The sequence below is a fragment of the Sminthopsis crassicaudata genome, chromosome 2 (assembly GCF_048593235.1).
Source record: "Sminthopsis crassicaudata isolate SCR6 chromosome 2, ASM4859323v1, whole genome shotgun sequence".
In the NCBI taxonomy this organism is placed as follows: Eukaryota; Metazoa; Chordata; class Mammalia; order Dasyuromorphia; family Dasyuridae; genus Sminthopsis; species Sminthopsis crassicaudata.
In genome coordinates, this window is record NC_133618.1 from 501,150,653 (window position 1) to 501,175,458 (window position 24,806).

The following is a 24,806-nucleotide window of genomic DNA, read 5'->3' on the forward strand; positions in this document are numbered from 1 at the left end:
ATGTTTACTGATCCTCAGGTGCCCCCATATTTGTGGTGGAGCCCCAGGATGTGGTGGTGAGAGCTGGTGGGACTGTGGTTCTGCTGTGCCAGGCTGCAGGAGAGCCAACCCCTACAGTGGAGTGGACCCAAGCTGGAAGTCCTGTCCGGGTCAGCCAAAGGCTCCAGACCCTACCCAATGGCAGCCTACAGCTCAAAGGCATAGAGATGGAGGATATGGGGGAATATGAGTGTGTGGCTCATAATCTCCTGGGCACTGCCATTACCCAGGCATTTGTGGCTGTGAAAGGTACCAGATTTCCTAAGAGCTCTTATGGGAAAGCAGGATCTCAGCTTTCATATGTCTTCCTTTACTAGAGGAACTTTTCCTCTCAAATATACTTGTGCATTTTTTTTATCTTCCTTTCACTCAAGTCAAAGTTTTTATAAATTTCCTACCAATACAACAAGTTTAGCAGTTAGAACTTATAGTGTGAGATCATAGAATCACTGATTTAAGAATGGAAAGAATGTTGGATGTTACTGAGTTTATATTCCCATCATTTAACAGATGGGGAAACTGAAATTCAGAAGGTAGTGATTTTTTCAGGCTCACACACTTTGTTAGTGTTTAAGTTGAGATTTTACCCCAGCTCTTCCTAGCTCCAAGCCTAGCTCTCTATCCACCACACTACATTGCCTCTCTTAGAATGAGAAGAAACCTCAGTGCTCATGTGGTCTAATCTCGGACTTCACAGCCATGTCTACTTCCTAATTTCATTTACCTCAGTTTTCCAGAGCCTGGTACCCTGGCTAGTGTTAATTAACTTGTTTGGGTGATACCTTCCTTTTTCCTGCCAGGTTTGTTCAAAGAGCACTGCCCTTTGTCTATACCACCTTCTTTGGCCCTTTTCCTTACCAGGGAATGATCTACTCATATTCTCTTGCAAGACTCTGCTTGTGAGGTGGCTAAATGTTTGCTCAGCATTTAGTTCAGTTGGTATTGAAAACTAAGATACTTGGTCACTTAATACATGAACATATCAAGAATAACAAATACACATATTCACATAAACTTAGTGCCTCTTCAGCATTGTCCAGCCCCCTCCTGAAGGGTCACCCCTGAGTCTGCTACTTTTTTAGTTCCTGTGGACTTCTAATGAAGATCATTGAATGCTCATTTCCCTTAACTTTCTTCTTTCCTTGTCCTTTCCCTACACAGTACAGAATGTTGTCAAGGGACTTTCCAAGATGAGAAAAAAGCCCATAAAAGTTTATCTTTAGCCTCTCTGAGATGCTTTTGACTTGAAATGTGGAGAGGGGGCTGTTTTAATATTCAGGGTTTTGTTTTGTTTTCAATGCATCACAGGCAATTGGATAGCTAATTTCCCTCGAGCTCTGGTAAGTGGAGAGGCAGGAAAGCTTCTGCATCTTATCCCCTGGCATGCCATATGCCCAGTTTAGACAGCTGGCCCACATGCCAGAGGAAATACTCCCTTGTGCCCCCGATGTACATTTGATTAACTCCAAGGAATGAAGCCTGTGCTTCCAGACAGTCTGGCAGGTGGCCTGACAATTCAATCAGATCAAGCAACAGGCACGTCCGAGGCCTGTTGCTAGACAGGGATAGAGAGCAGAGAAATCTTAGCCATGTTGGCACCGGGCTTCTTGGTTTAGAGTTACCTCTTATGTCTACAAACCAAGAGCATTTTATACAATGCTTCCAAGGCATCACAGTTTCCACAGAGCATGAGAATGGGAAGGAGCTAAATCCTACAGAGCAAAGCTCAGTGGGGGGCGGGAGGGGGGAGTATCCCTTGCCCAATGTTGTCACTCAGTTGTCTGATGGCAAGATAAGGACTTAGTTCTCTCCAGAGTCCCCTTGCCTGGCCACAGCACTGTGTCCCACCTTTTCACAGGAGAGCCCCGGGGAAGCCGGGGCAGCGTGGTTGGTGTGATCAATGGCCAGGAATTTGGTGTGGCCTCTCTCAACACCAGTGTGCTGCAGGAAATTGAAGATGGAGCCACTACAATCCAGAGTAGCATCAACAACATCCCCCCAGATGTAGGTAAGTTGGGTCTTTCCGTGACATCAAATGAAACCTGACGTAAGACTGCCCAAACCCCACTTCCAACACCCAAGAAACATGTTCTACACTGTGTTTGGACCCCTACCTTAAACAAAAACAATTTGCCCTGATTCCAATAAAGTCAAATTTCAAATATAAATTGAAGAGGGGAAATGAGCCTTCGACTCAGAAGCCCTGAATATGAAAATCCCTGACTCTATTGTTCAAGTCACTTTGGGCAAATCACATTACTCTGCTAAAAGGAGAAGGAAGTTGCCAGTTTTCAGTGCTAGACACACTGAAGACACAAAGAAAGATGAAAAATAGTCCCTGTCCTCAAGGAACTCATAGTGTAATTAGGAAACAACAGGCAGACAAATATGTACAAACAGAACTGCTTAAACAAATGTTGATAATCTCAGAGGGAAGGTGCTAGAATTAAGAGGGATTGAGAAAGGCTTCCTGTAAATGGTGGAATCTCAGCTGGGACTCGAGGGAGGCTAGAGAAGGTGGAATATAGAGATGAGGAGGAAGAAAGGGCATTCCAGGTATGGGGACAGCCAGAGAGAGTACTCGTAGTTTAGTTAGCCAGTGTCATTGGATCACAGAATATATGGTAGATTAAGATTTACGGAGTTTGGAAAGTTGGTGGGGACAAGAGAAGGAAGATTTTGAATGAGAATTTTATATTTGATCTTGGAAGTTATAGGGAGCCATAGCATTTGTTGAGTAGGGGTGACATGGCAAAACTTGCTCCTTAACAAGCTCAGTGGAGAGGGACTTAAAGCAAGAACACCAAGAAAATTATAGATCACATAGCTAGTAAGTATCAGGCATATTTTAAAATAATTCCTTCCTATTTGCAAGTCTCTTCCTCCCTGCCACTACTCACAGACTTGTGAAGAAAGCAATTTATGAACCTAAAGAAGTCAATGCTCATATGGCTGGGTGTCACAATGACATATGATTTTGTCTTTAGGAAAACAAAACCAAATTAGACTGAGGGTCAGGCCAGGATGCTCAATATATATGAAATCATTTGTGCTTCCTCAGGCAGTACGTCATCTTCCAAATCATTGGTCCCCAGTTTGTTCTTCTCATTTGAGGTGGAAATTTGTAGACAAGCACCAGCACTTGTAATGCCTGTCTGGGGATTACCAAGAAAAAAGAGTGGCAATAAGAATGGCAGTGCTTCTGGGTAGAAATTGAGCAGGGAAAAAATGAAGAATAAAGTTATATGGACTATTCATATAGTTTTCCCCCCCAATCTTAATAGATTCTTTGTAATCCCAATTTGGGTTTTGACAAAGATATGGAAGTAGTTTGCCATTTCCTTCTCCAGCTCACTTTACAGATGAAGAAACTGAGACAAACAGGATTAAGTGACTTGCCCAGGATCACACAGCTAGTCGTTGTCTGAGAGCGAATTTTAATTCAGCTCTTCCTAACTCCAGGGTCAATCATTTGTCCACTGAGCCACCTAGCTACTCCCAAACTGGTCAATAAAACTGTTTAAAGATAGCTGAGCTCTATGGAAGAGCCCAGACTGGTTTGTAATAGATGGAGCCAGTAGACATTTAATTCACTTAAAGACACAGAAGGGCATTGCTAATTCAATGACACTTTTGAGCTATTTTTTCTATCAACTTTGGGGATGCAGAAGAATTGCTGATGAAATGAAAAAGAAAAAAAAATTGTTAAGTGCTTTTTATAGGCCAGACACTGTGCTGATCCTAGAGAAACCTGGACAAATCCCTTTCTAATAGTATGTCAGTGGCCTGGCCTTCCCAGGTGCTTTTTGTTAGCTCTAGGGGAACTGTCAGATGCTAAATCAGCACTAAAAAGGAGGAAGCACAGCCCCTATTAGGAGATGATTCAACACTTGCTGGGGTAGCTTCTTTGAAGCCAGTTTATTCAGGGTTGGCTTGTGTTAATGGTTGGAGGATCATTAGACTTTGGCCTGAAGGCCATTTGGATTTCAACTCCACTTGTGGATGACCAGCTAAACTCCACTGTCTCAGCTGGTTAGCCCATCAGAAGGGGCAGCTGAGGAATCCTGACTGCTGGCTCAGCAGAGTCCTGAAATGTTTCCTTGGAGAACACATTAGGTTACTGAGAGGCATAGGGCATTCCCACTTCTCTCTCCTGAATTTCTGTTTCACTTGCAGATCCTTTGATGTGTGTGTGTGTGTGAGGCTATCAATTCTTTGAGGTCCATAACTTAGACATCTTGTTCTTTCCTTGTTTCACTTAAATGTAGAGGAGGGAGCTGAAGTGGGAGAAGATCTGGAAATGGACACAGAGAATGTGAGAATGATCACAATACCATAGCTCTCCCCCTCATACACTATAAGTTTTTTGAGGTTAGAGACTCTTTTTCATTTGATCTTTGATTCTTCATACCCAGAATAATTGCTTCACTATATAGTAGGGACTTAATAAATGTTTGCTAGATTAAATTGAAGTGAATTGGCCCAGCAGCCACTTGTTCAAGAAGCCATTCTCTTGACACTGATAGCAGGACTTGGAGGGTAAATGTTTTTAGGCAGCTCTATCTTTGTATCTCCAGTACAGTGCCTAATAAAAACTTATTGAGTTGAATTGAATTTCACATTGCAAATCCATAAAATGACTGATTCAGACGTATAGATCTGAGCCTTCTTAGATAAGGTAAGTACAGTTAATTCCCCATGCCTGATCAGCTCTGGAGAAAGAGTTTTAAGACCCAGATGGCATAGGGAGCAGAAATCTTCTAAGCTCAACTCAGAACAAAGTTATTAAACCAATCAGTGTTTATTGGGGAATTTTTTGTATTTTGAAAAAAACTGGACTTCAGGCTTGAGGATCTAGATTCAAGTCTTAGTATGTGACTTTGGAGAAATCACTTAACCATTTTAAGCCTGAATTTCCTCATCTATAAAACAGAAGTATGATATTTGTAGTGCTTACCACTCAGGGTTGTTATGAGCAAAAGTCCTTTGTTCACTTCAAAGTACTATAAAACATGGGTTGTTATTATTGAGGCAAGGAGAATGTAAGGCAATGTCCCTGCTCTTAATTAAGATTCTGCAGTATTCATTGTATCCATACTCTTCACCATTGACGCTGCCACCACTTAGATCACGCCTTCATTACCTCTTTCTTAGACAATTTTAATAGCCTCCCCCTGGTTTTCCTACATGCAGTTGTTCCTCATTTATCCATATCTGTGCTGTTAGATTTAATCTTCCTAAAGCACAACTCTGATCACGTGATTCTCCTCTTCAGAAACCTACTGACTGCTACAATAAAGTCCATGACCTTCAAAGCCCTCCCAAAGCTGGTTCTAATCTACCTGTCCAGCTTCATCCCAAAATAGTTCCCTTCATGTACTCTCTAGCCCCCATCAAACTGCACTACTTGCCATCCCAGAGGATGACATTCCCTCTGATTTCCTGTCCCTATGTCTTCATTCATGCTATTTCCTTGAAATGCCCTTTCTCCATTCCTTTATCTACCCAGTAATTAGTCAAATAAGCATTTATTAAATTCCAACCACATACTTGTTGGGCAGCTCAGTGACCAAATGGATAGGATATTGGGCCTGGAGTCAGGAATCATTATCCTGAGTTAAAATCTGGCCTCACATACTTACTAACTGTGTGACCTTGGTCGAGTCATTTAACCCAATTTCTCCAAATTTTCTCATCTATAAACATAATCGGGAGAAGAAAATGACAAACCACTCCACTCTCTTTGCCAAAAAAAAACCCCAAATGAAGTCACAAAGAGTTGGACATGAACATTAACACATGCTTATCACTAGTATGAGGTGCCAAGAGTACAAAAACAAAAGTGAAATGTTTTCTGCTATTTGAGAAGTTGTTTTCTATCAGGCAAGATATAATGTAGGCATATAAGCATAAACACAAAATTATTTTGAGGGGGACAGCTCTAGCTGTTTTATGTAGAAAACATCTATTGAGCTGAGTTCTGAAGAAAATCAGGGATTCTAAGAGATAGAGATGAAGAGGGGGTCAATCTAAGCAGAAGGCATAATCCGTGCAAAGACCTGGAGATGGGAAGTGGAGTGTGTGCATTAAGAACAATAATAAAAATAGTTTGACTATGTGGCATAGAGTTTGTGGGGAAAAAAGAGTAATGTAAATGAGATAACATGTTGCATATATAAAGCATGTTGCAAAAATTAAGAGTACTATATAAATGCAATCTAGGAGGAAAGGAATAACAGTAGCAGCAGCAAGTGCAGAGATAATAGTTAAGGTTAAAAAAGTAAATTGAGGCCAGGTTGGAAAGAGCTGTAAATGCCAAATGAAGACGTTTATGCTTGATCCTAGGGGAAATAGGAAGCCATTGGAATATATTAACTAGGAGAAAGATGTGTTTAGGCCTGTACTTTAAGAAAATCATTTGGGCAGCAGTGTGAGAATGTACTGGAAAGGGGGAGGCCAGGGTCAGGTGGGCCAGTTAGAAGGCTACTGCAGCAGTCCAAGAGAGAGTCAATGAGGACTTGAACTATTGTGGTAGCTGTCTGAATGGAGAGAAGGAGGAAAAGCCTGTTGAAATCCTAGCCACTTTTAACTGGATTAAATGTCACCTCTTCCACAAAGCCTTCCATGAAATGTCTCTCCTCCTACTCTGCAATGTGGATGGGATCTCTTTGTTAGTTTTGTTTTTTCAATAGAATTTTATTTTCACAAATGCACATAAAAATAGTTTTCAACATTCCTTTTGCAAAACTTTAGTGTTCCAAATTTTTCTTCCTTCTTTCCCCACCCCCCTACTTTCTTCCCTAAGACAGCAAACAATTTGAAACAGGTAAACATGTGCAGTTCTTTTAAACATGTTTCCATATTTGTCACATTATGCAAGAAAAATCAGATCAAAAGGGAAAAATCATGGGAAAGAAAAAGCAAGCAAGCAAAGAACAATATAAATAAGGTAAAAACACTATGCTTTGATCCACATTCAGTTTCCATAATCTCTCTGAATGTGGGGAGAGAGAGGGACAGAGAGATGAAAAAAAGAGACAGAGATACACACACACACACACACACACACACACACACACATTGAAGAGAGAGAAAGTAGTAAGTGGCAGAGGCAATATTCATGATCCAAATCTAGCGCCCTTCCTACTTTTCCACAGTGCCTCCCCCTAAAATTGTGCCCTCTCTGGGTCATACACTCAGGACTTTTGGATTATATGACTGACATATGGTGGTCTATCCCAAGGAGGTGTTATTCATTTTAGTCTCCTTCCCAATTCCTACCTCAAAGTTTGACATTTGTAGGCAGGGTTTAGTAAATGTTTGGTGAATGAATGTATGAGTCTAAGTTGGGAAATAAGACATATGCTCATTATTGTTCAATTGTTTCAGTCATGCTCAACTCTATGATCTCATTTGTCATGGAAATTATTTCCTTCTCCAGCTCATTTTACAAATAAGCAAACTGAGGCAAATAGGTTGCCCAGGGTCACAGTGGCAGTAAGCATTTGAAACCACATTTGAACTCAGGAATTTGAGTCATCTTAACTTAAGGTCTAGCACTCTATCCACTGTTACCACCTCACTGCTCTAAGACTTGTGCTCACAAGAAGGAGTGCTAGGTTGTATCTTTTTTCTGTAGCAGAACTCTAATCCAGTTGATTTCTTCCTTTCCTGTCCCCAGGACCACTGATGAGAATTCTTGTGGTTGCCATTGCTCCCATCTACTGGGTCCTGGCAGGGCAAAGTGGGGAGGCCCTCAATGGCTACTCTCTGACCAGGGGGAACTTCAGGCAAGAATCCCAGGTGGAGTTTGCTACAGGTGAGCAGAGGTTAACTGGTTTTATGGTGAGAAAGAGGGAGGGCAGGACCCAGCACTGAGGTATATTTGCCTCCCTTTGTCCAACTTTTCTCTCTCTCCTTGATAACTCATATCATGGATGATGGGACATTGCAGGGGAACTGCTCCACTTGACTCAGGTGGCCCGAGGTTTGGACAGAGATGGTTTGCTTCTTCTTGATGTGGTTGTCAATGGTTTTATCCCTGAGGTGTTGGCCACAGCTCATCTGCAAGTGCAGGTAAGGAATGTCAACTCTTTTTGAGATCCAGATCCTGAAACCCTTGGAAGAATGGAACTGATAGAGGGAGAAAGGGTTTACCCCCTACAACTCTTTATATTTCTAATTAAGAAAATGTTTATTAAGTGCCTACTATGTGCAACATTAAATAGTTAAAGCACCTGTAGGAAACCAAATAGGATGCTCCCTGGTTTCCCAGTAGTGTTCATGCTAAAGATATGGTTCATGTGACCAAGGTTGTCACCTGAGAATTTGGAATTTCCCAAAACTCAATCGGTATGAAACAATAGGTCCATAGGTGGTTAGAATTATGGAAAGATAACTGGATTTGAGTCAGGAGAACTGGATTCAAGTCCATCCCTAAGGATCTATATGCTTCTATACAGGTTTTTTTCTTTCCCAGGTGTTCTATCCATGTCTTTGTCTTATCAGTATTTCCAAGATGGGGAGGAGTCATTAGAAATCCCTGCTATATCTATAAAAAAGGCCTTTTAAAAACCTGCAGATCTGAAGCATAATTTTTAACTTTATTTTTCTTGTTTTGTTTTTGGTATTATAGCTAATATGGAAATATGCTTTTCAGGGCTTTATATGTATAATGACTATGATTTTGCCTTCTCAGTAGTGAGGTAGGGGGGAAGAGAGAATTTGCTACTAAAAATAATTTTTTAAAACTCCACATAATGTTGTTGTAAGGAAAACACTCTTTAAACCATAAAGTGTGATATCAATGTGAACTATAGCTTAGGTTGGCAAAGACCTCAGACATTTACCCTAATCTCTTTAGTTTAAAGATGGAGAAATTATCACCCTGAGTGGTTCACTGATTTGCCCAAAATCCCCCAGCCCCAGTGAGTTAATAGAAGACATGAAAGTAGAAGCCAGGTTTATTGACTTCCTTTTCTTCTATCTTTCAGAGTAAGAGGCCTAGGGGTATGATCCTATTTAAGGTCCAGGAAGAACTGAGCCCATCCCAATTCTCCTTCTTTTTCTTCTCTCCTTCCCCCGCTTTCCTGCTTTAGGATTTCCGTGAACGCTACGTGCAGATAGGTCCTGGCGAGCTATATGTAGGCTCCACACAAACCTTCTTGAAGGATGGAGCCCCAACTGACTTCCACTGCAACCACACAATCAAGTATGACTCTGCCCTGGGTCCCCAACCCCAGCTGGTTCAACATCTTCGTGCCACAGAAGTCAGTTCAGCCTTTGACCCTGGGGCAGAGGCTCTCAGATTCCAGCTCACCACAGCTCTCCAAACAGGTAAGAATGTATAGGGATACATCCCTTCCCCACCTTCTCCTCTAGTACTGTTCTCTCTTGGTGTGATTTTCCAAATATTTCCAAAATCATTTACTGGATAAAGTAACAGAGCATACATAGAGCTTAGAACATATACCTCCTCTCAAGGGACTCACAGTCTAATTGGGGAAACAAAGTTCACTCTGTGAAATGATTATATAGAATATATATAATTATATAAGATTATATAAGATTGCATGTCATAAGAAATTAGACTATGTGATATGGACTACAAATGCCACATGAATTCAGGGAAAAGAGAAATAACTGTGGACTAATGTGACCAGTAACATGGAAATTAAGTTGAGCTTTAAAGGAGGGACAAGATTTGGATAAATAAAGGGAAGGGGAAGGTATTCCAGGTGGAGAAAATGCTAAGCAAATATATAGAGGCAGAAGAACATACAGGTGTGTTAGAGGATAGTGAAAAGACTAGTCAGATGAAGCAGATGGTTTTTAGCAATGAATGGTGGGGAAAATGTTGGAGATGTAGGTTGGGTATAGAAATGAGGAGATGGAACTTAAGTTGAATTTTTAAAGACAGATGGAAGTTGAGTCTTCAACTTCATGGCCCAAGGGAAGAAGTAACTGGGTCTTAAGGAAGAAAATCTGGATTCAGATTCCATATGTCTCTTGTCACTTAACTTTTCTAGGCCTCAGTTTCCTCATTTGTAAAATGAAGACTTCTAAGTTCCCTTCCAGCTCTGGAGATATAATTTTTTAATCTGTGAATAACTGAGGTGCAGAATGAGACATAAGTTTTTGGACAACAGAAAATGTTTACCTAGTATTTTCATAAAGATATTGTTTTCTCTTTTCTTTTTTTCAATTGGAAAGGGAAGTTGAGGCAATAGCAATAAGATTGTTTAAAAAAAAAGAAAAGAGGGTTACTGAGGTATTTTTAATTTACAAAGAAAAGAAGAGATAAGCAGGACAGTTTTGAAAGTTATAAGCTAACTTTGAAAGCAAGCTAAACAAAATAGAGACTTACTGTTTCATGTAAATTCTTTTTTCCATTCTATTTTATAGAAATATGCATTTTATTTGGAGTTTACTAAGTTCAAAACAGAAAAAAAGTAAAGTTTTCAAATAATAATTGAAGTAAAGAGCAGAAGGCATTTCACAAGGGAAACATATAAACAAATGTATAGAGAGAAGAAATGAAGAGGCCCTAGGTGTTGAGGTGACAGTGAAGCCAGTTAAGGATGAGCCAGAAGTTATTAACTAGGGAGCAGTAGAACAGAAAATGAGGTTTAAATTGGGCCCAGAATGTAATGTCAGCTGAGTAATATAAAATTTTTGAGTAAAATATTTTTTCAAATAAAAAACTGGTGATCAAAGCATACTAAGGGAAGATAACTCTGACAGTGTGGAGGGGATGGGTTGGAAGAAGAGAAGACTGGAAGCAAGAAAGAGAGGCCATTGTAACCCTCCTGATTGGGGGTCTTAGATGGAAGAGGGAACTAAGGAAGGATGGTGGGATTGACTGAAAGGTCCTGTACTGAAGAGAGAAGGATCTCCTTTTGCCTTGCAGAAGATAATGAAGCTGGCTGCCCTGAGGGCTTTGTGCTGGATTCCCTACAGGCTTTTTGTACTGGTAAGTACCCTTTTAATTCTCCCCATTCATCCTTCTCCATTACTTTAAGCAGGGACTTCTCCCTAAGTAGAGTTGGTTAGGGACCTCAGTTCTCCACTGACCTGGAGATAGTATGTGGGTCGTGCATATGTAGCTATATTTGAGCCAGGATGTATCCAGATGAGGTTTGAACTAAAAGGAGGAAAATGTTTGATAGAGGATGGAGCCTATGTTTCAGATACCTTACTGTTTCCTAATCCATCATGATCCAACAAAGAACGTTGGATTTGGAATATGAACTGTAGTCTTAGCTATGTTAGCTATGTAATCTTGGCATGATATAGTGAAAAGAGCTGGTTCTCGAGTCAGAAACCCTGGGTTTAAATACCTCTTTGATAAGTATTACCTTTGTGTCTTGGAATAAGTCCCATGACTGTTCCAGGCCTCAATTTTCTTATTTGTAAAAAATGAGGAAGACTCCTGAACTAGGTGGCCTATGAGGTCTTTTCCAGCTTCTTCAATTAACCTTAAGCCACAGTTCCCTTTTTAAACCTGGTTTTCCAGCTGTACAATGAAAAGGCTGGGCAAGATGACTTCCAATAACTCTTCCAACTCTAAAACGTTGTGATTCTATGCTGCCTCGTCAGCACCCTAGGACCCTTAGGTAGCAGGGGTCATCTCAGTATTAATATTCCTTCTCTCCAGATAAGGATGAATGTTCCAGCACTAAGAGCCCCTGTTCCCACACCTGCCATAATTTCCTGGGCCGTTTTTCTTGCTCCTGTCCTAATGGATATGCCTTGGCATGGGACAACAGGAACTGCAGAGGTGAGGCGCCTTACTGAGACAAGTGTGGTACATATCCAGGTTGTCCAATTTACTGTCCCAACTTACGATGATTATGTAGCCTGAGGACTTGTACAAGGGGCAGTTGCCCAGGAATATGATGTCTGATGCTGAGTCCTGAGTTAGCAGATAGAGTTTCGTTGGGTCAGTTGCTCTCATCCATAGGACTTCCTGTTTTCTCTCTCACTTTATTCTTTTTGGTATTTGTAATTGTTCACATATGTCCTACATCATTATTGTCTTTCCTGATGGAATAACATTCCCATTGCCTTTGGAAGGGAGATTCCCAAGGAGACCAGGAAATAATAATAAGAGAACATCTTCTCCAGTGATAAGAGGAAGATAAGAGGATCTGAGGAAGAACCAGAGCAGGGCATTGATTAGGGGGTTGAGAGTGACAGGTGTGGCAGGAAAGTTAGGCTTCATCATTCTGCTAAGACTAAAGAAGGATTATGATTAAAATCTATAAAATCATAAAAATCTTAAAAAGGAGGTTTATCAGGGATGTTGCCCCCTATCCATAATAAGAAGTCTTTCTTTTGGCAACCAATCCACAGTAATCTCTAAATTTGTAGAATTCTATATCAAAGATTTCTGGATGACTGAGAATAAAACCTAACCTTGAAGGTATTAGGGCTTATCTTAATTGTGAGAAGTTTTATTATTATCCAGAGACAACTGATAAAGTAAGACCAGTGCCCAACTACAGTAGCATTGGCTGGTAGTGGATAAAAACCTTAAAGAGCCCCCATGGCTCTATCCATGGTTCTGACATGTCCAACTCAAATTCCTTCTTATACCTGTCAATCAACAGTTGACCAGCTTAAAAAACATTTATTAAGCCCCCATTCTTTTGCTGGGTATTAGAGATACAAAAATAATGAATGAAATTCTTACTAGAAAGAGGCTTGCCCTCTGTATAAATATATATAAAGTGTATATATATTTATGTGCTTATATCTATATATATATAAGAATTTATACTTATTTATAAAATATATGTACTTATGTAAGTATACACACACACACACACACACACATATATATATATATATATATATATATTTTTTTTTTTTTTTAAAGAGGGAATAAATGAGATAGTTAGATGGTTCAATGGACAGTGCACTGGACCCAGAATAGAAAGGCCAAATCTGGCCTCAGAAACTTAGTAGCTTCATGACTATTGGTAAGTCACTTAATTTCTGTTACCTTGATCCACTGGAAGAGGAAATAGCAAACCATTGCAGTATCTTTGCCAAGAAAGCCCCATGGGAAGCATTGACAACCTATGGTCCATGGAGTAATAAAAGGTCAGGCATGACTGCATGAGTGAGCAAGAAATTTGAGAGGGACAACACTAGTAATTGAGAGATCAGGAAAGATTTCTCTCTTGTCTTGAACTTTGGTGACTCGCTCTGATTGTCTTTGCTGTCGGTTCCTCATCTACCATTCATAAATCTTACACTTACCCATCATGTATGACTGTCAATCTACCCTGTCATGGAGTTCTAGATTCCCCCAAGCTAGATCCGGAGCAGAATGAAAATAAAGGTGTCCACTTGATCCCAGATAAGAGGATTTAGGAAGCTCTCCTTAGAGCTTGAAGATGGTAGCTTTAGTATGAAGCAAAGGATGACTTAACATAGTGGAGAATAAATTTGGGGGGTTTAACTATCTCAAGAGGTAGCACAGACAGAAGATACAAACAGGTTCAAGAAAGATTAGATGCATTTTCTAGATGATAGATCCATAAGAGAAGTTCACTAAGGAAAGAGGGAGAGGGTATCCCTAACCTGTGAGCTATGACATCAGTAAAGATTGACCATGGTCCTCTCCTTGAGTCTAGGTCAAACGGTTTATACTCTTAGGCTTGAAAGACCCCACCCAGGTAGCATTTCTATTGTGTTTATGTTAAGATAGAGGCCTAGAAAGAAGTGAATTGTTGGAATCCCTACCCTCTGAAACTGCCCAGGACAGCTTTAGTGACTAGAGTGCCTTGAGTTGAATGGCTAAGTCATTTCAGTTCATTTTTGGATATACAAAGGAATCAAATAGCTTTCCTAAAATTTTTCAGTGAAGCAGTAATGGGACTTTAGTGATTGGAGTGTATTGACAGCCCATTTGGACAAGGAAGGGAGTTCCTAATGCAACAGATTGATTTGATTTTCACTTCTAACCTTTCTTTCGTCTCCACTTTGTGTAAATCTGCAGATGTAGATGAATGTGCATGGGAAACCTCTGTCTGTCATGATGGACAGCGCTGCGTGAATCTCCTCGGTTCCTATCAGTGCCTCCCCCACTGCAAAGTTGGCTTCCAGGCAACAGCTGATGGAACAGGCTGTGAAGGTGATGGCCTCCTAATGGGAAATTGGGATGAAATGGCCCCACTCCCCTTTTATAACCCAGCAATTTCAAATCAAGAAATTTTAGAGGATCTCAAAACAGAATTTATACCATGGCTACCCACAGAAACACATTTTTGCCAGTCTTCTCAGTTTGTTCAAAGGAAAGAGCAATACACTTAATCAGGAGGCCTGGAGTCTAGTCCCCCATTCACCACTAACTTGCTTTATGACCATAAGCAAGTCATTTCCCATTTCATTTCTGTATCTCATTTTCCCCATTTCTAAAACTGAGGAAATTGAGCTAGGTGGACCCTAAGATCCCCTCATATTCACATATTCTTTATTTTAGTGTTTTCTTCCAGCTCTGATATTTATCATGTTAAGAGCTCCTCCAATTTTGGAAGATTCTGTGATTTGTGATTCTGTGTTTAGAGGTGACCCAGAGTTCTAGACTCCTGGACATTGCAGCCACCTGATATCAAAGCAAGAGGGGAGATAGAATTCTGGAGCTGACTAAAGAATGGACTGATAGAGGGAGGGAAGGAATATCAGTTAATGAGGGAAGGTAGGGGAGGGAAAGGGACCTGAGCTCTGATACCCCTTCCTTCTTTTCTCAGATATTAATGAATGTCTAGAGCACATGGATGAATGTCGCTACAACCAGATCTGTGAAAACACTCTAGGGGGGCATCGCTGTACCTGCCCTCCAGGATACAGAAGCCAGGGGTTTGGTCGTCCCTGCTTGGGTAATGGAGACTCTTATGACTGGGGCTTTTATATTCTGGTGTTGTCAGTGCCCAGGATAATACATCAACTAGTGCTCAATGACTGCTTCCTTGTGCCATCAATAGTATTATTCTATGGCAGAACCAGAGCTGAGGCAGGGACATAAATAGGAACTCGGGACAACCCCTTCAATCGATTTCCCCCATCACCCCAGTGGAAATATTGGAAATGAGCCTAAATCACTGCAAAACAAGGAGATTGCCAGTAAGACATGGGGTATTCTTAGGTGTATTTGTACCCCAGAGGAGAAAGGAAAAAGCTATCGAGCTGACTTCAAGGCTTCTATTCTCACCTGTGCTCCACAGTTCTTGATGCTTCCTAAAGCAGAGTTGAATCTAATGAAAGATTAGTCCTCAGCATGGATCTTTAGCAATACATCGCTCCTGAAAGTTTAGAGGATTTACCCTGAGATGGGAACCATTCATAAGTGGAGCTCAGGAATTGCTACTCTGAGTCAAACCCATAGGCCATCTACCCCAGTATTTTGCTGCCACTAGTGACTCCCAAAAATGAATTCTGGGAAAGCAGAGTCATCAACCTCAAAGGTTAAATCACAGATTTCTTGTAGGAGTTGTTCATAGTTCTGCCATTTGTAAATGCACACCTTTTGGACATCTGTTTTTATTTCCTACCTTTGTCGTCACCTGGGGCAACATATTGTGCAGTCCTGCCAATTACTAACAGTAGAAAGTTGACTTTGCCTTGTGTCTCCAAACTCGCCTCACCCAAACATCAAAAAGGGGCCCCCCTTCTTAGTAATTCAGAATTTGGGGAACAAGTCCATGTTTACCTCATTCATGCTCTTCTTGATAATCATGTCCTTGCTTATCCATCACCTTCCCAGACTGGTGAGGCTCAATGTTTTGTACCTCTTCTCATTTGCTTCCCTCTGTAATCCTACCAATCTTTCAAGCTGCCACCCTGTGGACTTCCTTGCTTCATGATAATTTGTATGCAGTCTAGACTGGAGTCTCGAGGTGCCTGGGTCTTGTTTGAGCTGTTTAGAGAATAACACTACCTGTGAACTAAGGTCAGACAGCTTAAAGAAATGTTAGTGTCACTACTGTCAGCTAGAGCCAGACATGGCTCTGGGAGCTCAGCTTTACTGACAAGCTCCCAAAAGGTCTGTCTGTCTAGGAGGGGGATGAGAGGTTATAGGAGAGAGACAGTACGTGCACAGAAGATTCAAACCAGCTAATACACAATATCTTCCTTCTGCCTGCTCCTGGATGGCTTAGGTTCAAGGCCAGACCTGCCATGGATTTGTTGCCATGAGATCCTCTCTCATCATGGCCAGGCTAAGGGACTACACATAAGATATCTGGGTGGGAAGCTGGATGAAAAATTCCGGTCTCATTTCTGCCTCCCTGAGAAGTTTTAGGAAAGCTATTTGATTTTTTTGTGCTTCTAAAAATGCATTGAACTGAGTTGGTCATTCAACTCACAGCAATATGGGGTGCCGTAAAGCACTCAATTTACTTTGTGGTCTTTGTTTTCTCATTGTTTTAATGAAGGGATCTTATTAGATTGTTAAAGTTCCTTTACCCTCAAAGTCCAATAAAAAAGCACTTTGTAGGTGCCTGTTATATATTAAATACTGTGGGGTAATACCAAGGCAACTTATAGCTGAAACATAGAGGTGTAAAGAGAGTGTTGTATTTGAAATTAGCAATGTTTCAGATCCTCCCTCAGATACTTCCTAGCTACATGACTCTGAGCAGATCACTTACCTTATCTCAGGGTTAATTTCTTCACCTGCAAAATGAGGGGGTTGAACTTATTGGCCTCTAAGATATCTTTTAATTCTAATTCAATGAGTCCATGATGATCCTATAAATCATACAAGAGCACATATGCTATGAGGAGTGCAGATTTATCAGAAATGCAAGAACCCTGAGAAGGCAGAGATCATTGTGGCCCAGAACCACAATGTGGGAAGGCTTTAAGGAGATGGGGCTGGAGTTGTGATTTGTTGATGGGGAGAACTTAGTTAGACATTAGTGATGGAAGGCATTCTTGGGGTGGGGGGGCAAACAGCATGTGCAAAGACTTGGAGGAGGGAAATTACAAGATTTGGGTTGGAGAAGTATCAAACAATCCATCCTGGCTGGATCACAGGGATTTGTATAGATACAGATAGTAAACTCATTTGGGGAAATAGCATGGCTTAGTGTTAAGAGCACCATATTTGTAGTCAAAAAGCCTAAGTCTGAATCTCAACTCCTTCAGTTCTGATCTGTGTATCCTTGGGCAAATCTCTTGGACCTCAGTTTTTTCATCTGCAAAATGATGATATTGGCTTAGAAGGATCTCTAAGCTACCTTACAACTTTAGAATACTTTGTGTCCATTGGACCAGATTGTGGAGACTTTTTAATATTAAATAAAAGAGGTGTTCTTGATGAAAGTTTGAATTGCTCAATGATGGGCCAGTCTCCTCTCTCAATCTTTTTGTTTTTCTTTTCCCCCCAGATATTAACAAGTGCTTGCAGATGCCTAGGGTCTGTGCTTACCAATGCCAAAACCTCCAGGGCAGCTATCGCTGCCTGTGCCCACCAGGGCAGGCATTACTTCAGGATGGTAAGGGCTGTGCCAGACTGGAAAAGATGGAAGGCAATATTACCACTATCAGTCACCAGGGATCCTTCCCAGCCTGGCTGCGTCCCCGAGCCCGAGCTCCTGGCGGCTCCTACCATGCCTGGATCTCTTTCCGACCCATTGGAAGGCCCCTGAGCTCCATTGGTAGGACCTGGTGTCCACCAGGCTTCACCAGGAGGAATGGAGCCTGCACTGGTAAGGCAGAGCCTGGGACTGATCTGGTGATCTGGGGACCCACTGGCATTCCCATGAAAAACTCAGGACTCAACTCAGTAATTTTGCAAGTTAGGCTCGTTGATTTAGCCTCAAGTCACTCAGAAACAATTTTATTGAATTTAACATTAATATGTGTCCAAGCAATTTTTAATTTGCAGAAAGAGATGTCTATATTGGTATAATTTCCAACATTTATGGGAATCTTGAATAAGAAAAGAATCACAATATAATCAAGTACAGTCTAGACTAAAATTCAGTAATGTTACTTGATTTACCACTCAGTTACTTCTGAACCATTTCCCTTAAGACTGAAAAGAGGTCCTTTTTGAGATAAATATTTAATCTTGAATTATTTTAGGGCAGCTAGGTGCCATAGAGGATAGAGTACTGGGCCTGGAGTCAGAAAGGCTTATTTTCCTGAGTTCTAATCTGGCCTCAGACATTTACTAGTTACATGATCCTGGGCTAGTCATTTAACTCTGTTTGCCTCCGTTTCCTCAACTGTAAAGTGATCTTCTAGGTCACACTTAAGTTGGGCTATATATTGCCCTGTCTCTATTTCTTCCTGTTTTCCTAAAGAGAAAAGTCTGGAAATAGATTTATTTAGGCAAGAGAAATAGGATTTCTTAATATTTCTAGAAAACTAAAGAAAAAATTTTAAAATATACATCTACCACATTAGGCAAGCATACAAATACAAAATATATTCAAAATAAATTCAATCCTGGTTCTGCATTGACTACCCATATGACATTGGCAAATCATTTAACTTCTCTAGGACTCAATTAAATCAAGGGGCTGGACCGCGAGACCTCTAAGGTCCCTTCCTTAAATTCATGATCCTGATTTTGGAAATGGGATAGACAAGCACTAACAAATCAGAGAAGTCCTCATGTAGGAGATATTTCTGGAACTGAACTTTGAAGGTAGTTAAGAATTCCAAGAGAAAGTGAGGAGAGAAAGGACATTCCAGCATGGGGGACAGCTTCTGCAAAGGAATCGGGACAGGCAATGTTCTAAACAGGAAAGAGGAAGTAACCTTGATTGTCTAAAATGTAGGAATAAGATGAAATTGGATCAGAGAGATAGATGGGAAATAGGTTGTGATGAGCTGGAAATGTATGTTTTGTAATGAAAAGCTTTGGAACGTCTTGAGCTGAAGGGGAAGGGGAGGGAAATGCCTTGCTCAGATCTATGCTTTAGGAACATATCAGATGATAGCTAATTTAGAATTGGCCTGTGTGATTTATCCAAGACGTGCTGTAGAATTTCCAAGATATGAGAATTCACTGGGAACTGGGATGTCTTTTTGGAGGAGCACTTGTTGACAGCATGGCATAGTGGATTTGAACTTTGAAGCTCATGGTTGAATATTACTTGTGAGATATTGGGCTTCCATTTCCTTATCTATTATGTGAAAGTGATGCAGTGGATAGAGCACCGGGCTGGAATTAGAAAAACTTATCTTTGTGAGTTCAAATCTGACCTCAGATGTTTAACTAACTATGGGACCTGAGCAAGTAACTTAAGCCTGTTTGCCTCAGTTTCCTCATCTGCAAAATGAGCTGCAGAAGGAACTAGTAAATCCTTCCAATATCTTTGCCAAATGAGATCACCAAGAGTCAACAACAGTACTAACAATATGAAGGGACTAAACAGGATAATTAACAGTTACAGTGTTAATGGTTATTTGTATTCTCCCCTTCCCACTTCCAAAGTAATTTTCATATCTTCTAATCTTTGACCAAGGTTTACAAACATTTTGTATCTCTTGACTTTCAGAAAATTCTCCTGTACATTCAGTTGAAAAGAAAATTATTTCTGGAGTTGAACATGCACCTAAGCAATAAAGAGATTAGTTTATTTCAATAGAATGATATGCTCATTTATCAAACATTCTTCATATTCCTTGACAAACTTCTTGTACCCCAGATCAATGACCATCTCAGCTTGAATTTGAGGAATGAATAGGTTTTGGATAGAGAGAAGGTGAAAGTAGAGAGTGAACCATAGTTATAGAAATAGAATGGAGCCCGGGCTACAGCCTCTCCCCCACTCCCAGATTATTTGAGATTTGTCTCCAAATAATCTGTCTCTGAAGGCTTGCTGCCCTTCAGGCTGGAGGTAACAGGAGATAATCGGAGTAGAGATCACTCACCTCCCAACCTCCTCCCTGAGTTGTTAGATTGGATGGAGAATTGCTTCTTGCTTAAGCCCCAAGTGGCTTGGGAAGGCCGGGGGTGGAGCTGGGTGGGGAGACAGATATGGTGGCCACCGACTCCTAGCCCGAGGCACTTCATTTCCCAGTTCCCTAAAGCTGGGGCATGCTGTCACTTGGACCATCTCTGACTCAGCTCTCTTTCTTTTTCTCCCACCCATCCTGGGGCCTTCCCAGACCTTGATGAGTGCCAGGTGAGGACCCTGTGCCAGCATGCCTGCCGCAACACAGAGGGCAGCTACCAATGTCTTTGCCCAGCTGGATACCGCCTCCTCTCCAGTGGGAAGAATTGCCAGGGTAAGAGCCTGTCCTGGACCAGTCTTAGAAGTCTGAAGAGTCAGGACCCCAAAGGAGACCTGAGTTCTAGTCTCTCTTATGTTGTTAGTTTGACAAAGTCCCTTCATCTCCCTAGGCCTTAGTCTCCCCTTCAGTAAAATACTTACTTTATGATGGCTAAAAAAGATCATATTGTGAAAGAGCTTTGAAAAGTATATCTTTTGTTCTAACATAAGATCACATTTTTTAAGTAGTTATAAATGTCATGGATCCTTTTGAGCTGAAATCTAGTTTCCCATCATGACAGAGATCCTTTTTGTACCTCTCTGCATCATCACTGGCTTATGCTGGCCCTACTGGCTGGGGACCCTGGACAAACAGGGTAGGGAAGGATGCAGTAGACTTTAGCCTGCAACTGATGGAATAGATAGATGCAGGCCTGAAGCAAGGGACTGGCATCTACTCCTACCTGCCCAAATACTTTACCTTCCCCTTCCTCCATCATAAAACTAAGAATGATTGGCCCAGCTTCTTCCCATCTCCTAAAAATGAACAAGAACATAGACCAATCGGTTCTGGAGACCTGGGCACTATCATAGGAGGTGAGCTGAACTGAACGGACTCGGTTGTTTTGGGAACCTGGGTTTCCAGGACATGATTGAGGTCCAGATGCTAGAGTAGAGGTCAGATCCTGAGTCTGAGAGCTCAGATCTTCTACTTCATGGAGTATTCTCAGAATTTTCTCATTTTTTTCTTCCTTTCTTTGTCTCTTTGATTTGCCCAACTACTGATGCTCTCTCTTTCCTCCTCTCTTCTCTCTTCCTTCTCCCTTCCTTTTTTTCCCCTTCATCCCCCCTCATCCCTACTGTCTTTCCTTACTTTCCTACTTCTCTTTTTTCCTATTTCAATCTCTTCTTCTTTATACCTCTCATTCCCCCATATGCACTTGCACATGTGCACAAATGCATGTACCATACACACACACACACACACACACACACACACACACACACACACACACACACACCATTCCCCTTCTATCTTTGGATACTTCTCTTTCCTTCAGACATCAACGAATGTATAGAAGAAGGCATTAAATGTGGTCCCAGCCAGATGTGCTTCAACACCCGTGGAAGTTATCAGTGTGTGGACACACCATGCCCTGCCATGTACCGGAGGGGCTCCACGCCTGGGTAAGGAAATAGGTACAAATTGGGTTGGTGGAGTTGTGAAATGATCCAAATATTCTGGAGAATAATCTGGAACTATACCCAAAGGTCTAGAAAACTGTGCATACCCTTTTACCCAGCACTATTACTTCTAGGTCTGTATCCTAAGGAAGTCATAAAGGAGGGAAAAGGACCACGTGTGCAAAAATGTTTATAGCAGCTTTTTTTGTGGTAGCCAAGAATTGAAAATAAATGGATGTCCATCAATTGGGGAATGGCTGAACAAGTTGTCCTATGTGAAGATAATGGAATATTATTGTTCTATAAAAAATGATTAACAAGCTGATTATAGAAAGGTCTGGAAAGAGTTATATGAACTGATGCTGAGCGAAACAAGGAGAACTAGAAATACATTTTACACAATGACAGTAAGAATGTTTGATGATCAATTATGAAAGGCTTGGTTCTTCTCAGTAGTTCAGTGATCCAAAGTAATCCCAGTAGACTTTGGACAGAAAATGTCATCTGCAACCAAAGAAAGGAGACAATGTAAATCAACACATGCTATGTTCACTTCTTTTTTCTGTGTTTTTTTTTAATCTCTTCCATAGTTTTTATTGTTTCCTCTGATTTTCCTCTCCCAACATAATTAATAAAACAATATATTTTAAAAATAAATAAACTAAAAAAAAGAAGCAGGCAGAAAGCCTATCCACCCCCCAAGGTATCAGCCTTTTTCAGGTTAGGGATGACATTATAGGGCTGCCTGGCTTTGGAGTAAATTGACCAGGGTCTGGTAGTCATGGTCCAGAATCATATTATCCCAGAATTGGAAGGGAGTTCCAAAGTCATCCAGTCTATCCTCTCTACCTAAAACATCCTTGATGAGTGTCCATCCAATCTGCCCCATAATGAACACCTCCAGGAATGGGGAGCCCATTGTCTTCTAGACACAACCCATTCCTCTTTTGGTTCACTAATTCTTCAACAGCATAGCACAGTAGTGCTGGACTTGTAATCAAGAAGACTTGAGTTTGGAATTCCACCTCAGGTACTCACTATCTGTATGTCTCTGGAGTAATTAATTTCTCTGGGCCTCAGTTTCCTTTTCTGTAAAATAAGGTTCTAAGGTCCCCTTCTAGTTCTAAATCTATGCCCTATATGACAAGGCTTATTAAACTCTTTCTACTTGTGATTCCTTTTCATCCAAGACATTTTTATGTGAACCCTGGGTATATAGACATATAAAATAGGTATACGAATCAAACATTTCACTGACAATAAATCTAGTATTTTTACAACTCTACATTCAGTTATAAGACTATACATGGGATCACAAACCATAATTTAAAAGGCTGGGTTATATAAATGATTGTGTGATTCTAGGCAAGTCATTTAAACTTGGAGTGCTATATACCACTAGAGTTGTAGACTCAGAATTACAGAGTGGTGGCTGATCTGCATTGGTTGGAAGGAAGGAAGAAGTTCCCCCTCCCTGTGAAATCACAGGTCAGATCTAGAGAAAAATACTTTTAGTAAGATTTTCCATATTTTGAGACCAAATCTTCTTCTCAGCACACACACGGAAACTTAAATACAAAGCATTTCTCCCATTGATTTTGGTTTTGCCCTCTAGGACCAAGCAGACTAAGTCTAATTTCCCTTCCATAAGTCAGCCATTGCAAATCCTGAAAGTCACTTAATTCTCTTATCTCTTCCCAGAGGCCTCTTCTCCAATGTAAACATCCTTATCCTTTTAATTTAGCTTTGTAAAGAATGATCTTTAAGCCTCTCACCTTCTAGCTGCCCTCTGACCTTCATTTCTATCACAACAGTTTGGAGACCAGCATTGGCCCCAGCTCAGGATCCTCCTCTCCCTCCCCAGGACTAACATACTTTTCATTTGCCACTGGCTGCCACGATTGCTCATCTGTGTGTTTGTGTCTGTCCTGCAGGATGTGCTTCCGTCGCTGTGCCCTCGATTGCAGCTCAGGAGGACCCTTCACCTTGCAGTATAAGCTCCTCACTCTCCCCTTTGGCATCCGAGCCGATCATGATGTTGTCCGCCTAACGGCCTTCTCTGATGGGGGTGTCCTGCCCAACCGGACAGTTCTGACAGTGCTGGAGCCTGACCCCAGCAGCCCCTTTGCCTTGCGAGAACCTCAAGGCGGACAAGGCACCATCTACACCCGTCGCCCACTCACTGATGCTGGCGTCTACCGCCTGAAGGTGCAGGCGGTTACCTATGGCGACCATCGAGTACTCCGCTACCAGAACATATTTGTAATTCTCATCTCAGTATCACCTTATCCCTACTGAGGGCTTTCTAGAGAAGGAATCCTGGGACCCCAAATAGCTCAGCTTCTCTTGGCCCTTCTATTCCATCATTCAATCAATAAACATTTATTAAGCATCTACTCTGTACCAGGCACTGTGCTAAGTGTGCTGAATGTGATTATTCCATGATCAGCTGTATCCCCAATCCTGGGCTTGGTGCAGAGTATGGCTTCTCCCATTCTGCCTGCAGAATACCCATCAATGCCCTTAGTAATAAGGCAGCAGACCCTCCTGCCTTTGTCCTTTCCATGAAACTACTTCTGCCTGTACCCTCCCCCCAGTCAGAGATTATGTGACCGAATCTTATGCTGTAAGTCCCAATCACCTCAGATGGCTTAGGGTGACCCCTCAGAACCAGTTGGGGAGATTCTGAGCCCTCATTTTTCATAGTGAAGAGAATTGACTTTCTAAGCTGTGATTGAGGATGTCTTTGTACAATTGTCCTTGGTAAGGAGTGGGAGAGGCAGACTTTGCGTCTCCCTGTGCTCCACCCCTGCTGACCCCGGGGTCCTTGAATCCAGCAGAGGCTCTTGCTGTCCCTCACCAGTATCAGCTGCTCTTGCGACAGGGGCAGTACTGGCCCTGTGCGTCAACCCCACACGTGAGGCCCTTCAGCAAACAAAAGCAGCACCTGTGTCCTTGACCCTCTGAGATATGAACAGAGGATGTGAGCAAAGGGGATAGGCACCAAACACAAAGATGCCAAAGTCTCTAGAGCGGGAAACAAGAAAAATTCTGGCTCAGCTCAGCAAATAAACTAGGACTCACAGATTGGCTCCTTAGGTCTCAGGAGCATTCATGTCCATTCACAGAGAAGTTAAAAATTTTGTATATAAGCCCAAGGTCTTCTTGGTCACTGGAGACCCAGACTTAGTGTAAAGTATCCATGGGACAAGGACGACCAAGGGGAGAAGGACAAACCTGGCCAACACCCAGAGAGGCTTGGTTACTTAATAACCAGATGTTTTTATCTAACCACATCTGGCAGCTTTGTATACCATCTTAGATGAACAAAATTAAATAAAA

General features: G+C 41.5%; 1 protein-coding gene across 1 annotated transcript in view; it reads left to right on the forward strand.

Annotated features, from left to right (window-relative positions):
• Window positions 1-23,864, forward strand: part of HMCN2 (hemicentin 2) — a 192,083-nt gene extending 168,219 nt beyond the window's left edge. Inside the window, 13 exon segments of the mRNA XM_074293875.1 lie at window positions 19-288; window positions 1,898-2,047; window positions 7,721-7,858; window positions 7,994-8,115; window positions 9,138-9,375; window positions 10,949-11,011; window positions 11,696-11,818; window positions 14,048-14,182; window positions 14,799-14,927; window positions 17,439-17,759; window positions 20,176-20,295; window positions 21,341-21,467; window positions 23,399-23,864. Coding sequence (XP_074149976.1) covers window positions 19-288; window positions 1,898-2,047; window positions 7,721-7,858; window positions 7,994-8,115; window positions 9,138-9,375; window positions 10,949-11,011; window positions 11,696-11,818; window positions 14,048-14,182; window positions 14,799-14,927; window positions 17,439-17,759; window positions 20,176-20,295; window positions 21,341-21,467; window positions 23,399-23,762 — 2,300 coding nt within the window. The 3' untranslated portion in view covers window positions 23,763-23,864.
• Window positions 23,865-24,806: the final 942 nt, after the last annotated feature.